The sequence below is a fragment of the Sceloporus occidentalis genome, unplaced genomic scaffold (genome assembly GCF_023333645.1).
Source record: "Sceloporus occidentalis isolate IW3139 unplaced genomic scaffold, rSceOcc1.0.p SCAF_384, whole genome shotgun sequence".
Lineage (NCBI taxonomy): Eukaryota > Metazoa > Chordata > Lepidosauria > Squamata > Phrynosomatidae > Sceloporus > Sceloporus occidentalis.
The window spans coordinates 51,778-68,750 of NW_028317364.1; the positions used below are offsets into that span (position 1 = coordinate 51,778).

Sequence of the window (16,973 nt, forward strand, 5' to 3'; positions counted from 1 at the left end):
TGGTGCAAACACTGGATTTAGGAGTCACTTCAGTTTATTGGTGATATCTTGTAACTCTAGACATTAACTGATACGAACGGACCCTTAGTAGTTTGTAACATCTTCTGCAAGCCCGCAAGTTCATAGAACATCAAGGTTATGAATAAGAGATGTCACAACCTGACGATGGCGCTCTCGCCCCGCAATCTCTATACTCCTGCAAGACAGATGCAGGCAACGCATTAGCTGCCAACTGCCAGGCTATATGGGGAGCGCGGATACATAGAATTAGAATCTGTACAAGGAATGGTATGACATGGTTAATGTAAACTATGCCCACCGGTGTCTTCCCATCAACTGGTACCACCGGAAACGCTCCCCCTCGTCTATTAAAACACGGAGGTCAAGAGCAATCAGAAGATACAAATACCTCTCCTGAGATCTGACTTCTTTTATACTCTAACCTTATCCCGAAATGCAAAGGAATTACCCAAACTGTTTATACAACTTTGTGCAGTATCGCTGGGTATTTTTGTAACTGGGTGGGGCATTTGGAAGTTCTAATAATGGTGTTTTATTTACCCCGTTTAGTTTATAAAGCCATTTCCTGCTGTTTCTATACACATTATCGGGGCTTTTAGGGCTGTAGAACCCTGTGATCCCCTCATACCCAGGACACATTCTGACCTCCTAGAAAAGAGGGGCATCAGGGGAGGAGTGAGGGGCATCAGGGGAGGAGAGAGGGGCATCAGGGAAGGAAAAAAGGTGCAAAAGGAGGAAAGAGGGGTATCAGGGGAGGAGAGAGGGGAATCAGAGGAGGAAAGAGGGGCATGAATTTGAGGAAAGAGGGGCATTAGAGGAGGAAAGAGGGGCATCAGGTGAAGGACAGAGGGGCATTAGAGGAGGAAAGAGGGGCATCAGGGATTTGAGGCATAAAGAGGGATTTGTGAAGGATGATATTGATGTAACTGGAATTAGAAGATGGTAATCCAAAAACCAATTTGCCGTTACCTCCACATGTATCGTTACAACCTCATTCATGAAACAAAAGGTCCCCCAAACCAGCCAGTACCCTAACATACCGGCCATTCCCATTCTCGCTGATAATTTATAGTAAGAAATATCATGTTCTGCATCTAATCAGCCATTTTCTGTGCTCTCTACAAGCATCCAGCATGTTTCATAGTGACGGTGCTGACAAGAAAGAGTCCGGCCCCATCGGACAGGCTGTATATGCCAGCGGAGGCAATTCTGACCGTAGCAGCCGCAAATTCGACTGCATCATCTGCTTTTCCAGCTACAACCTCACAAACCGCCTGCCGCGCAGGTTATACTGCGGACACAGCTTCTGCCAGACATGCATCAGGAGACTTGACTCGGTCACCAACGAACAAAGATGGATTCCATGCCCCCAGTGCCGGCAGAATACCCCCACACCGCGAGGAGGGGTGGCAATGCTGGACCTGGACCTCACCGCGTTTTTGGCAGTGAAATCTGAGAAGGACGCGCCGCGGTCAGCCGGTAAGACGATGGACACTGACTCTGAGCTCAAACTGTTTGCCAAGAACATGCCAATCACTAGCCAGCCCCTAGGCGCATGCCAGGAGCCCATCTCCGAGCCGCGCTTCCAGCGGAGAATCTGCTGCAAAAACTGCTTCTGTTGTTGTTGCAGAGACTGTGTTTAAAATGCACGACATGTGATGCTAATAGATAAGCCGGCGCCACATCACCGCGCGGCACTGGATCTGTAATATTTGGGGGCGGTCAACACCTGGACCACATGGAGGTCATCGAGCAACTTCGTGCCTGCAAAAGCTTGTGTTTTTTTCTCCTGATAATCACATGAAATTTACTGAATTGCTGCATGAATAAAATAATCCCAGATACTGAATGGATTTACAGTCCCAAAAATATCAATTTACTATTATTATTTATTGTGTGGCCACAAAACGATTACTTGAAGCCTAAAATCAGAAGTTTTTAAGACACGGTAAGAGACAAAATCTGAAAGATTCCAAAATATAGCATTTTCATTCTTCCCCTGACTTTCCGTCCAGCTGTAGACGGGAACTCGGTTCAGGTTCATGAGATCCCTTAGGTCACGTCGGGGTAGAATGCAGTGAATACAGATGGCCACCAGAGGGCAATGCAGGAGCAGGGTACAGATCACGCCGGTTCTATAGACCACCAGTCCGGGTCCGCCTGCTCCTTGCCCTTTAGTGCCAGCGGTTCCCATACTTGTGTGTTGTGTTGTCTCTTTGTTACATTATCACACGTTATTCGTTATACATGTGTATGATTCGTAGGGTAAAAACATCCCTGGAATCCGTCTCACAGGAGAAAAGACCAAAATACTAGATTGTAAGTTCCCAAGCCCGTTTTCTCTGTTGTACCAGTTTGTTATTGTGTGTGATTTTAAACGATTCCACTGATTGTAACAGCGCTACGGAGCCCGCAGGCGATATATTAATAAATGTAATGTAAAAGTCACGTTACTGGTAATTCCTCCCCGTAGCCGTTAGAGGTCAGTGTGTCCCTTCTAATTCTCAGTGTGACCCCTGCGACAGGCAGACAATGCACTGAATGTCTCGGCGGAGGCAGCGACCTTGTATGATTTACCCCACGTTATCACACGCTGGCCGGCCAGATCCCACCAACTCACAAATGGATCATTCTGATACTACTCCGGGGTTTATTAGATCCATCCCAGAGGGAAATGCCTTCGTTTCTTTGAGCTGAACGTTAAACTGCCCCGGTATTTTACCCCCATGTGATTAGCCCGGTCACGGGTTGCCGGACACGGCCAGACTTCACCTAGCGTGACTTCCACGTGTCGCAGGTATTCAGCGCGACCTTTCAGACTGACGCACTTCTCTGTGTGACCCGTGGCAGTGATTAGAGGGTTAAATGTCTGAGCGCTCGCAGACAGACAGCCGGGGCGCGCAGGGATTACCTGAGATGTCATCCGACCTCGGATCTCACGCAAAGTTCAAACGTATCGAGATAGGAAACGTCCCGCATTTAATGAGGCTTATCAGAATAGATGGCCCAGTGATACATTTCCAGTGTGGGGGCCGCCGGGGTCTGACGGGTGGCGGCGGTCGAGCCTTTTGTGATGTTTTGGATGTGGGTTAAGGTGATGCAGCTTTGAAGCACCACGTATTACGTCGTATTTTTAAGACTCAATAACAATGGAAAATTCCTGGCGCGTTTCACGAGACTTTTTCCTGCTCTTGTTTTGCCCGGAGCCTCACGCCTTACGTAATGCGACCTCAGTGCTATTTACCACACTGTGGGGTAACGAGCTGGAGAGGCCACGGATCACAGCGGGGGGGGGGTCTCTTCAGTTCTTTAACTTTATGTAACAAAGTCTTGATACCCTGAAGAGTGGATCCCCTGCTGCTGGATAATGGGAGACCCTGCGCCGTCTCTCCTCGGTACCAGATTTGAGTTTGGGGTCCAAATCTGGCAGCCACGTAAGGACTGGTGGAATTAGGAGGATAGAGGTTGCTAGAGTCATGCGCCACGGAAGAGGTTTAACGTGTCCTTGCGGATACGGCTCAGATTAACAGAGTAAATCCTGGTTCCAGAGAAATGACCCAGACCGGGGTATCCGTGTCACTGCTTCATGCTACGAGACATCCGGATATCGCGTCTCTACTGTGTGCTTCGGTTATCTGGGGACCCGTCGCTCGCGGTCAGTAATCCCCAGATCCGTGAAGCGGCTGTATATTTTCTTATACGTGTCTCGTCGCTCGCTGCGGGATATTATATTTGGGAGGCCATTTCTGTGAGTAACGGCTGCGTCACAGAGACCTTAAAGCCAATAATCCAGAAAATGACGCGTTCCCTGTAATCTCAAAATTGTAAATTTGCGAGCCAAGTCCCTCCACCGAATGTATCGGTTTGTCTTCGTCTGTCGATTCTCGTCTTGTCAGACCCCTTGAATTTATGTATTGTATTAAGCGCTGCGCTATATAAATAAAAGATAATAATAATAATAATAATCACGGGAGGAGAGCTCCGCTGGGGTCACCGCACCGCACACCGGCAGACACCGTGGGGAGAAGACTGCTCTGAGGAACTTCCCACTAAAACACAACCACAACAGCATCATCTGCAAAACAAAGTTTCCGCTGCAGAGGAATTTTACAGTCAATCGGTGATGATGGGAGATCGAGACTCCCGCCGCGTGCGTTTCTTATGATGTAACAGGATATCGCTAACGAGTCTCTCTGAAAGCCCAGCTTTATCCGGACTTTTCCAGCTCCGAGCGTCACGTGGCGGCCGACTGCACAGAGGTGTCGGGGGACGAAAAGTGGTGCCTGATGGGAAATGTTATCCGTTCCTGCAGGAAATGGAATGGCTGCGACCCCAAATCCAGGGCTTGTGACATCACTCAACATCTGAAGTCATTGTTACAACAAAAAGCTGATTACAGGAAGTGGCTCCAGATGGCTGGCTACCTGCACCCCGCGAGGACCACTGACTGCGGAGACGGGGCTCCTCTAACTCCATGAATTCCCATTCCGAAGAATCCCGTTAGCCTCAGGCACTAGAATCATTAAAGTGACGATAACGGGGCGCCGACCACGCGCCGATTATGCCTTAATGTGAACCCCTCGATCTTACTTTGGCGTCCGCACCTCGCTAGCACACGGAATTGTGTCTGTTTTATGTCTCAAATTATGGCTTAACATATAATATGATATTTCAGTCTCCATTGTGACACGCAGGGGGATCTTCACACGTTACATATACCCTGTGAACATGACACGCAGGGGGATCTTCACACGTTACATATACCCTGTGAACGTGACACGCAGGGGGATCTTCACACGTTACATATACCCAGTGAACGTGACACGCAGTGAAATAGTAACATAACACAGACATGTGCGGCTTGCCGGCGGCCTGGCTCGCTGCCACATCCTCCCACTGGCCTCCTCTGTGACGTGGGACGGAAAGCGCTCCCCTGCGTCACCCGCCGGTCGCCGGCAGCTCGGGCTACGTGCTCCGCATGAGTAAAAGGGCCGAGGTCGGCAAGGATTTCTCCACCGTGGCCTTTCCCACATTTCCAGACTCGGAATCTCTGCTTCCTGCAGGAAAGTGATCTGGATTCTGACTCAAGTTACATGAGGTGGCGGAGAAGCCGTGAGGCTCTGCGCTTCGCTGCCCACCCTTCGCTGCCCACCCGCCCTGTGGGCTTCCGACGTGAGCAATAAATAGCTCAGAGGTCAGAAAGTAAAACCAGGCAGAGCCGCTGCGGCCACCGGGTTATGTTTATTTACACGGCTAATGCAATACAGAGCCTCACATCCAGCCCCTTCTCACGCACAGAAGCTGAGTCCGCCGGCAGGTTGTTAATCCCGCCAGAGACCTCATCCTGGCAGTCACACCGCGCAGGAGACACGTCCCCAAAACACCTGCCGGGGGCCGAGTGGAGAAGACGTGTCCACTTCTGTGACACACATCTACCCAACACGTGTGAGCCCCGCGAGAGACACCCGGCTGCCTATCTAGAGACACACCTAAATACACAGAGGGTTTAACAATGGACAGGAGAGACTGCAATCTAACACTAGAGGGTCAGAGGCTGAGATGGAACGGAAGGAAGTTTCACTTTACTGGGAGGGTAGTAGATAAATAGAACAGCCTCCCAGCAGAAGTGGTAGAGGGTAATATAGTGAGGGTATTAAACATGCATGGGATAGACATACAGCTCCTGAATCTAAGACGAGACCAACGACTGATTAAGGTTTGAGTCGTTACAGCAGGAGAAATGGCAAAGAAGTAAAACAATTCAGGGTTCACGATCCCTGTGGGGGGACGAGGCCTCAGATTGGGGTAAATATCGGGGTATTGGTGAGTTTACCATTCAGATGAACGTAATGGAAAGAAATGCAAATCTCTGTGATTCATGACGTCAAAACACATTGTATGGTCGGCATTCAACGAATCTCCTCCACCTACACAAACCGTCCGCGCGATACAAACAAACAAGCCGGTAATTATCTCCTCCTCCTCCTCCTCTCTATTAAACAGGGTTGCTGTTTTTGTGCTGCTATGGCAACAAAGCATCCGAGCCTGTTAGCTCTCGGCCTTTCTTTCACGTTTAAAAGCAAACAATCTACAAACCCTCGGAGAGTGTAACGCTATCAGCGATGGGGTTACTAAAATCTAATGACCCCATAACGGCTCGTCGGCATCTTCCTGCAGGCAGAGACAAAAGCCCCCCATAATCCAGGGCAGTAGAAGCAGCTCCCAGGACGGGCCCTTCCCTGGGTCACGTGAACGGGATCGCTGCGGGGCAGTTAATCGTTGGGTATTTCTGTTGCTTTGCTGCTCGGTGACGGATGGAGGTGAATCAGGGAATATTTATCCCTCCTCTGTCAGCGCGGATTACTCGGCCTAATCTAGCGGCTCACGATATATATTCTTTATGTTCTATTTTTAGTAACAATCACTGGCGCCGTCCGCAACGGCCCCAATAATGGAACCCACGCTGTTTATGTAAGTCTGCTTGATACCAAATATCTGTAAAAAGAGATGAATATTCTATAGACGTTTGTTTTGTAAAGCAGGAAAATAAGATCATTTCGGGGCCCACGCTTCGTTTCATTCGTAGAGGTATGTAAAGAGTTAAAGAAGCAATAAACACACGAGAGTCAAAGGTGGGCTCCTGGATGGGAAACACCTAAAGCCCCTCATGGCCCTGATACCCAAACGACAGGCCCCATCCACTCACCCTGCCCAACGAGTGTGAATGAATTTATGAGGTCATACTTCCTAGCATCGCTGTCACGTGAAACAAGTTCATCCCAGCAGAGGGCGCCCTCGTGCCTGTGCAGGAGCCTCAGAGAGTCTGCTCAGAGTCAGTCACAGGTCACCTAAATGCCACTATGTGACGGAACCGGCCCCAAATGCGGGCTCACTGGCCATATAAACGCGTCATGGAAATGCCGAGCCTCCCAGAGACCTCGCAAAGACCTCCCAGAGACCTCGCATAGACCTCCCAGAGACCCTGCAGAGACCTCGCAGAAACCTCCCAGAGACCCTGCAGAGACCTCTCAGAGACCTCCAAGAGACCCTGCAGAGACCTCCCAGAGACCTCGCATAGACCTCCCAGAGACCCTGCAGAGACCTCGCAGAAACCTCCCAGAGACCCTGCAGAGACCTCTCAGAGACCTCGCATAGACCTCCCAGAGACCCTGCAGAGACCTCCCAGAGACCTCGCATAGACCTCCCAGAGACCCTGCAGAGACCTCGCAGAAACCTCCCAGAGACCCTGCAGAGACCTCCCAGAGACCTCGCATAGACCTCCCAGAGACCCTGCAGAGACCTCGCAGAAACCTCCCAGAGACCCTGCAGAGACCTCCCAGAGACCTCGCATAGACCTCCCAGAGACCCTGCAGAGACCTCCCAGAGACCTCGCATAGACCTCCCAGAGACCCTGCAGAGACCTCGCAGAAACCTCCCAGAGACCTCGCAAAGACCTCCCAGAGACCCCGCGTGCTGCAAGTTTTAAAACACAAAATAGAGGCAGAGCGGGGGGCTTCTGCAGACTGATGTTCTGCTCGATACAAAGTCACATCATGCAGTTTCATTGTGGCAACGGAGCCGTTCAGGGTGATAGATGGGGAGAGACGAGCGTGGAAAGCCTGCTGAGGTTTGTCTAAAACCATTTCCAGTCCAGCCCTGGGCACTATAAAGGGGTGCTGAGAGCGCCCAGCGAGGGGCGGAATAAAGGGTTCTGAGAGTGCCCAGCGAGGGGCGGAATAAAGGGGTGCTGAGAGCGCCCAGTGAGGGGGCCAATAAAGAGGTTCTGAGAGCGCCCAGCAAGGGGCGGAATAAAGGGGTGCTGAGAGCGCCCAGCGAGGGGTGCAATAAAGGGGTTCTGGGGTTCACACACAATAACAAGCTGGTACAAACGAAGAAGAGGGCCCGGCTCCCAGGAGCTTACAATCTAGTCGGTGGTGATGGGGAGGTGAATCAGTAGGAGAGGACGGCTTGGATGGGGATGAGCTGATCAGTCCGGATGATCTGTAGAGGTTGCTGCCGTTCGGATGGCTGGATTAGGATGCTGGCTGAGAGTGATATGAGGGAAGGGTGTAACGCGACTCAAAAAAATGTGGGTTTTCAGAGACCTTTCGAAATTTGTGTACGAGGGAGAAAGTCTGAAGAACAAGGAAGGGAATCCCAGCACAGTAGGGGTGCAGCAAGGGGCAAATCCTAAATGTGGGAGTGAGAAGGGGTGCAGCACGGGGCAAATCTGGATGTGAAGAAGAGTCAGGTGTGACACCGAGGCAGTGAACTTGGTCTGTCAGTGATTGTGGATGGCGGGATCACCATAGGCTCGGGCTTGGAGATTTTGAGCTTCAGATAACGGGACGCCATCCATGGTGTGATTCCAGAAAGACGGGTTAGGTGAAAGGTCGGGAGAGGAGTTATAGATTGGGGTGGAGGGAGAGGAGCAGGTTCCAGTGAAGGATACACTAAGGGTGCGGACAGAGAGGTCGGATTTGAGATGCCACGAGTGTTTGAATGGCTGCGGAGAGGTCCTCGAGTATCTCCGGCTTCTCTTTAATCCAAACGATGAGTCAGGAGCTGCTCAGCAGGATGTTTATAAAGAAAATATTTGTCCCTGATACCTTAAGCAGCGGTTACTACAGCGGTAAACAGGCTCCCGCGGAGGGCTCGGAGAGGGTCCCAGGTCACTAAAACGTCCAAAGGGGGGGACGGAATGATTATTTCTGCGCTTTCATCCATCCCAAAGCCAAATGCAATAATAATACTAATCATTTCAATACTTATTCACACAATCAGCCAATGAGCCCAAAGTCATTGTGAGCTCTGAACATTCTGCCCCGTCCACTCCAGCATTCTGCCCCTTGCAATCTACCGGTACATGAGGGTCTGTAGGATGGCTGTTTGTATCTGAGTTGATACCAGGTGTGATATTTGCAGGAAGATGCGGGATCTGATGAGGAACTCCATGAATTTCATGCACTTAGTGACAAGTGTTTGCCTTTTTCCCGGGGGGGGGGGGGTAACAGTGTCCAGACTGTGCAGGGAATGAGGAAGTCGGCTGGCTGAGGCTTGGAGTGCGCGAACGGCTTGCTGCCTTTCAGTGCATAATATGGAATAACGGCATTAAATATTTTACTTTTGGACAAAATTGGGGGCAGGGGGTGAAGGAAACACAGATAGCCCCCCCGACCCCAGTGTCACACCAAAGGGGTCACTATTTCATTTAAATGATCCCATTGCTTGTGGCACTCTCTGGGTGCAGTTTGTGGCATGCAGTCACAGGGTGCTTTGATGGGGGCAGCGGCCCCCTTTGGGTCAGTCTGCATACACTATGATAATATCTGCTGAGAGCAGCTCTTCCAGTAGTAGAGAACACGTGGAGATTTCACAGTAAGGCAGCGAGCACCGGATCCAGCTGCACTCTTATCGCGCAAACAAGTCCTGACAGCCCGGGGGTTTAACCGGCCTGGCAGTGCTGCATCGGGTTCGGTGCCAGCCGTTTGCACAATGCACGGGTGCGGGGCCCAGGCCCAGGAGCAGACGGCACTCTCGCAGCCAATCCTCTGCGTATTAGACTCCCCCAGGGGCTGGGAACCCCGGCTCGCTGAACAAGCTCACATTCCAACAGGGGCTGGAGCTGTGTCAGGACTGCTGGGGGAGGGGAGCCGTTTATTGGGCTTTACTCCCTGCTTCCCCTAAACACACCTCTGGCTGAACCGATGGAGTTTGTGACCCAGCCAGGCAGGCAGGCAGCGCATCGGGTGAGTACCCCAAACGGGACCTAATTCCGAAGCATTACTTGCGGCTCTTTATGAAGTAAGGGGAGTGGATGCTCTAGGTAGGCAGGGACTTCACTCCCAACAAATGTATCCCGAGCAGCGATACTAATACTGCAGATATTAATGAGTGGGGTGAGCTGGACAGCACGGTCTGTGGGGGTCAGCGCTGTGACCCCACAGCTGGATGGCTGTCTGTCTGTATTTAATGGATGTTATGTGGATAGGAGCAGGTAACAGGCTGCACTTCTCCCCGGCGCTCGGAACGCCCAGACGTGGCAGAACCCAACTGGGGTGGGGATCAGGCAGAGTAACCGGGGGGCTCAGTACATACATGGGCAAAATAATTGGGGGGGAGGGGGCACATGGCAGAGTTCAATGGGGGGTGAGGAATGCCTGGTGTGGCAGATGAGTACAGAGGAGTGAAAAAGGGAGGCAGAGAGACTGGGGGTAGATTTTCTAAGTACCTTGGGGGTAATGGAAAGGGAGACTACCTGAGTCCTAGGAAGCGCTGAGGCAGAGGGCACTGTAGTATCAGGTAGGGTTGTCAGGTAGGAAGGGATGTTCTGGAAGAGGAAGAGGGGTTCTTATGACTGCCCATAACCGGTGTGACGAGGGTCTTCGAATACCCCCTTTATGTGAATGAAAGCTAGGAGGCGAGGGCCGGCATCAGGTGCTTTTTCGCTTTATGTGATCCTTTAACTACAAGCTGGTCATTTTACTGCATGAATAGAAATTTCAGCGAGCGAGATTAGCAGATGGAAGTGGCGTCGGTAGCAGCAGCAGCAGCAGCAGACGTTTTACGTGAAGGATAACTTAAAGCAACTTCCCCCAAACCGTTAGAATCGCGCTTTGCATTTCCTGCAAGTTGCTGCGAGGCGCTCCATCCACTGAACATGCGCGGCTTCCTGCGCCGGGTGTATTGCGTGCGCGTGGGGGGTTATCTCTTACAGTGAGGATGTATCGCTACACGTAGCATCTACACATTTATACAAAATGATATGATGCAAATCAGCTGCCAGATGCTAATCCAAAGCATAGACAATGAAGGCTCTGTGTCCCCTTCCTCAAACGCTCACTCCTCGGGGACTCGGTCCGAGACACCTGAGAAGGACAGTCGGAGTCCGATAGACACAGGTCTGGTCCCTGTTCGCCTGACACTGACCCCAAACCCACGGAACGATCCTGACCTCACTACCACGGTACAGCACTGACCTCACTACCACGGTAAAGCACTGACCTCACTACCACGGTAAAGCACTGACCTCACTAAAAAGACATGGCACTGACTCCACTCCCACCATAGAAAAGCTGTCTCCATGGCACAGCACTGACCCCACTCACACAACGCTGATCCCAGTCCCGGCGCTGACCCCACTCACACAATGCTGATCCCAGTCCCCGGTGTTGACCCCAATGACACACCGCTGATCCCAGTCCCTGGCGCTGATCCCAGTGACACACCGCTGATCCCAGGCCCCGGCGCTGATCCCAGTGACACACCGCTGATCCCAGTCCCCGGCGCTGATCCCAGTCCCAGGCGCTGACCCCAGTGACACACCTCTGATCCCAGGCCCCGGCACTGACCCCAGTGACACAAATCTGATCCCAGTCCCCGGCGCTGACCCCAATGACACACCGCTGATCCCAGTCCCCGGCGCTGACCCCAGTGACACACCGCTGATCCCAGTCCCCGGCGCTGACCCCAATGACACACAGCTGATCCCAGTCCCCGGCGCTGACCCCAATGACACACCGCTGATCCCAGTCCCAGGCGCTGACCCCAGTGACACAAATCTGATCCCAGTCCCCGGCGCTGACCCCAGTGACACACCGCTGATCCCAGTACCCGGCGCTGACCCCAATGACACACAGCTGATCCCAGTCCCCGGCGCTGACCCCAATGACACACAGCTGATCCCAGTCCCCGACGCTGACCCCAATGACACACAGCTGATCCCAGTCCCCGGCGCTGACCCCAATGACACACCGCTGATCCCAGTCCCTGGCGCTGACCCCAATGACACACTGCTGATCCCAGTCCCCGGCGCTGACCTCAATGACACACTGCTGATCCCAGTACCCGGCGCTGACCCCAATGACACACCACTGATCCCAGTCCCCAGTCCACATACAGTGTATCTGCCGCCACGCAAGGAGCTCTCCGCTTTAGGCTTTTGGCTGCACTGTGGACAGGTAGCAACCGGCCCCTCTGGTGACACCCTTACGTCCCGCAAGGGTTTTTGCCAAAGAAACCAATGCCTCCGGCCCAGGGCAAAAATGTGTGCCAACAGCCCCGAAGGCTTACCCAAGCTACTGGAATAAAGTGTCCTCTCGGCACCCTTCTGTGTCTATCCTGCCCCAGGCATTCTATAAGAGTAGACAGATCTGGGGCAGTTAACTTGTCTTGGGCTGTACAGACCTGTCCTGCAGGACACGCACCAGCCGGGTGAGTCCAGCAGGAGAGCCCGACGTCCCGCCGTTCACGTCAAAAAGTTGCCCTAAGGCAGGCTGTGGACGTCTAGCCAATAGGACCCGCGCAGGTGATCCGCGCATGCTGGGCAGTGAAGTGAAAGCGTGAGATCCAGATCTCGGAGTGAGGAAATACACCCACAGAACTGCTCCAGCCGCCGTCAGGATTTCTCGATAATCGCGATAAAGGCCAGTGAATAGAGATTTAGGAGAGAGGAACTTACCTTGAATGTTGGCTGACAGCGGGGACTACAAGGGTTCAGATTCATTTTATTTCCATTATTTTCAGGACTCTGTAACTTACCAAGGAGAAACGATATGTATCACTAAGCCCCGCCTCCTTAGCCTAATGAGCCATGGCTTGACGGGTGCCCATGGTGCCCATTTATTCTCTCAGTAGCCATGGGGTCCCTAAAATGGCTCACTTACCCCATGTATGCACACTCACCCCCTGCCTCCTCTTTCTGATGGTCCAGGTTCAGGCACTGGACCCCTGGTGTTCGGGGTAAGTCCCGTGGACACCATTCGCTATGAATGGAAGTTACTAGAATCCATATGAAAAGCCGCCACAATATGAGGAGTGGAGACTGTGGCACCCAGAATACAAAAGGCTTCAAATTATTTTGGGGCCAACAGGGACAAGGAGGGTATTAATGCCCTGATTCTGACGCAGCTGTAATGACAGGGTATTAGCCGGCCCCTGTGTGCGGCCACCTGGGCCGTTTAATCTTCCCAGGAAGGGTAATACAGAAACCGAATACATTCTAAGGAAGTCGATGCATTTCTGTCTTCCCTTTTTCTGTTACATTTTAAACCGTATAGAACTCCACTAACCAACCAAACGAGCCGTAATGCATCCGAGAATCCGTTCCACGTGGGAACGGCCGGATAAAAATAACAAGAAATACTGCAGGGGTAAATAGTTTAACCTGCTCAACGTACATGTATCTGATTGAATGATTTCCACCGGTCACCCCATTAATGGGATTTCACTTCCTGTAAGCACAGTCATTTGCCGGCAACATTATTACACAAACAATAGGTTTTCCATATTAAAATCAAAACAATATGACGGCATTTAGTTTGCTGCATAAAAAATCTGAAATGAGCGGCTAATAAATTATATAAAATAACCGATAAAATGACCCGAATAATTCTGTTAGTATGAGCTTGGTGTGTTCACGGGTTTCAGTCTTCTGGACCACTTATATCCCAAGTGCTCGGCTAATACAGTTTCTGTTATCTTCACGGGGTTATTAGGTCTATAACTCTCTCGTTTAATACATTTAAACTTTGGATTCCAGACTCCTGGCTGTCCCTGCGCAGGCTTCAGGGGCCAGAAGGTGAAGGCACCTGCTCTAAGTGGTAGAATTGCCCCTATTTCTTGTGTTAGCCAAGGGCTAGTGTCTCCTTATCCACCCTTATTGCTCTTTAAGCCCCATTCTGTAAATCCAAAGCCCTCTCGCTGCCTCTGTGTTTGTTCACACAGCCCTTTGGAGCTGTCCCTTTAAGACAAGCTGCAGTTAAAGGAAGCATTTGCCTGTCCCCCTCCCCTGGCTTTCGTCACACTATTTCCCTATAAGTTAAACAGTCGGTGCCAGATGACCAGCTCAGGAGGCAGCGTCTGCCTCGCCCAGTTAACCTGAGGGGTATCCCGGCCGACATGCAGTAGCATCCTCCACCGGCAGCATCAGGAGCTGGGTGAGATATGAGGTCCTCCTACGGGTTAAACTGTGGGATTAGGACTTTGTATTACAGATGGGTGAAGGTTTTGTGTCACGGTGCTGTCGCCTGTTTGCCTTTGCAGAGTGTTTTATAGTCAAATAGGATGGAAATGAGTTGGATGGCTGTCGTTATGTTATAGCTGGAATTGGAATAGGACGGTGTCCTCGATGGACGGTAGAAGCAGAGAGCTGGGAGATCTCTCTGAGTGGCCAGCGAAGCCGTTCTGGACTGTAGATAAGGAGTAAAAAGCTTCCCTCCTGAATACGCTGCCAGCTGATTAACCCCAATCGCAGTCCTGCAGCTTCTGAATGGTGTAATCTTCATGATTTGGACATCCGCTGGTCACATGGCCTCTGTGGTCTGGGGTGAGAACCAGCGTGTGCTGACCAATAAATTACCAACCAGTCTAACTGGAAGCGAGCACCGCGTGGCTGTCCAAACCAGTCTGCCCAGGTGTGATATGCACTCTGGCCACTAGACAGCACTCTGAGACACTGGGGCTATTAGAGACATAATGGGGCTATTAGAGACACATTTCTCCTATAAACATGAGCCCAAACCCCTGCGTGACCTCAGTGCTTATTGGCTTTCTTGACCAGTAAAGGAGGGGTCTTGGCTGAATTTGTAGAACTGGCGACTAGGTGGGCCGAATGGGTCTGATCTGCCTTAATATTCTATGTTTCTATCCTGCAATGTGTCCATTCCATGAGCACTTATACAGTACGTGGTTCTATGGTACCACACAGATACACTTTAATGCCATTATTACCTTCACAGGACAGAAATGTAGCAGTTAAGGGTAAATAACAGTAACATGTATCTTCTCTTTCATGTTGCAGTGCAATCTTCTTCACTTGAATGGTATCAGTAACCTATAAAGATGGACACAAATGAGCCAAGCGTTGGGGCTCCTGTCCCCAAGAAGAAGATTTCACTGGAGCCCCTGCCATTACGAGCAGTCATCCGGATGACCAAGAAGATCCGGACAAAAAAGAACGGCTGTGTTCAGTTGGATCTGTCTGGAAGGAGGTCGGCAGACAGCCCTAAGACATCCTTCCGAAGGCAAAACTCTGTGGAGAAACTGTCTTTTAAGTCTTCAAACTACGAAAAGCCTAACATATTTAAATTTGATACTCCCACATTGGCAGAAGTCGCATTAAACCACGAGCCACGGAGGCCAAAGCGTAAGCGTTCCAGACACGTCTTATATCCAGGCAACGCACGGAGATACCTCCCAGTGGAGCAAAAGAGTAAAGCCAAGCGGTGCCTCCTTCTCTTCATCTTCATTGTTGGCTTTCAGATCCTAAACGCTATTGAGAATTTGGACGATAATGTATTAAAGTATGACTTGGATGGGCTGGAAAAAAACATGAAGAGAGAGGTATTTGGCCAACCAGTTGCCATCGAGAAAACTATCACCATTTTGAAGGACTACTTGGCCACTCATTACCATAACAAACCGCTGGTGATCTCCTTCAATGGGCCCAGTGGTGTCGGTAAGAGCCACATGGGCAGATTACTGGCCAAGCACTTCCGGTCGGTGATGGACGATGACTTCATCCTACAGTACTACGTGCGGCACAAGTGCCCAAAGGACAGCGACGTTCCCGCATGCAAAGCAGAGCTGTCTGGCGTGATATCGCACATGATCAGTCAGGCAGAGATTGAGGAGAAGATCCCAGTTTTTATATTTGATGAAATGGAGGTCATGCCTCCAGTCCTTCTGGATGTTTTACAAGGTTACTTTCAACTGAACCAAACCAACGAGTATCTCAATGCCGTGTACATCCTAATCAGCAGCTTGGGTGGTAATGAAATCACCAGGTACGTTTTGCAGAACGCTACCAACATTGTCCACGACACAGAACACGACCTTACAAACATTGTGAGCTCCGTCCTTGGCGAGCACCATCCGCTCTGGAAAGTCGCTGAAATAGTTCCTTTCGTGCTGCTAGAAAAAAAGCATGTCGTCCATTGCTTCCTGGATGAACTTCTACAAGAAGGTTTCTACCCAGACACGAGCAAAGTAGAGAGTCTGGCAGGAGAAATCAGTTACTACACTAAGGAGGGGACAGAGTATTCGGTGACGGGGTGCAAACAGGTTGTAGGAAGGGTAAATCTTCTGCACCCCCCCCCACACGAACACTGAGCCCAGAACGATGTGACCGTGGGGTAAGTGGATCTGTGTGAACGTGTAGTAACTGGTGTGTTAGCAGGACTGTCCACGAGCAGAGGCAGCAAGCTTACCGCTAACACAACATCAAAGGTGCGAGGAAATGGACTGGTTAATTTAAAACAATTTTCATTACTTAGGAAAAGATACATTGTGACAAACTGGAGAGAACTGGTGATGGATGGGCTCACGGTGCCATCTTTCCTCCTGTGGGACCAACGCAGATTGCCACGGCGGCTTATCCTGGCGGGATCATGTAGGAAGTGAACTGGTAACCACAGAGTGCCCCGAATGCTCAGCTGCTCAGGTGTTTGACAGGGAAAAAGGGACTCGATCCCAGTCTGGGGGTTAGAAGAAGTGATCACTGTCCGCTCGCGAGGTCAGATTTGTTACAGTCCTGCCCGTACTTGGGCAATACAAAGAATAAGAAAGGTTTGTGAATATGTTTCATGCAGCTGCCACATTCGTACATTTTATTATTACCTCCCCTGGTGGCCATAATCACCCTGATTAGTGTTACTATGAGCCGGGAATAAACACTAAATTATGGATGAGCCTCGAGGATCCTTGACATGGTTCTTGTTTCCACACAAAGACATGAAGCAGTGAAAATCCCCCAGAAGCCTCGGATTCCACGTAAATCAGTTTATACAAAAGACCCAAGTGCCAGAAATTTCATATAAAACACGGGGCGAGGGGTAATACAGCTGGGATCCCCCGTCCTCGACTATAAAAGTAACCCGACTTCCCTCAGCAGCTACTCGGAAGAACTCTGGAGCTCAGAGTGTAACCCGGCTCAATGCCTCATTTTAGGACGT

General features: G+C 50.9%; 1 protein-coding gene across 1 annotated transcript; it reads left to right on the top strand.

Annotated features, from left to right (window-relative positions):
- The first annotated feature begins 14,862 nt into the window (after window positions 1-14,862).
- LOC149273333 (torsin-4A-A-like) lies at window positions 14,863-16,131 on the top strand. Its single transcript, XM_089506424.1, has one exon. It carries the CDS (start codon window positions 14,863-14,865, stop codon window positions 16,129-16,131), a length of 1,269 nt encoding a protein of 422 aa, XP_089362550.1.
- The last annotated feature ends 842 nt before the right edge of the window (window positions 16,132-16,973 follow it).

Bases quoted from the DNA above. Each gene is read 5' to 3' on its own strand.
- LOC149273333 (XM_089506424.1), top strand. From the start codon at position 14,863: ATGGACACAAATGAGCCAAGCGTTGGGGCTCCTGTCCCCAAGAAGAAG.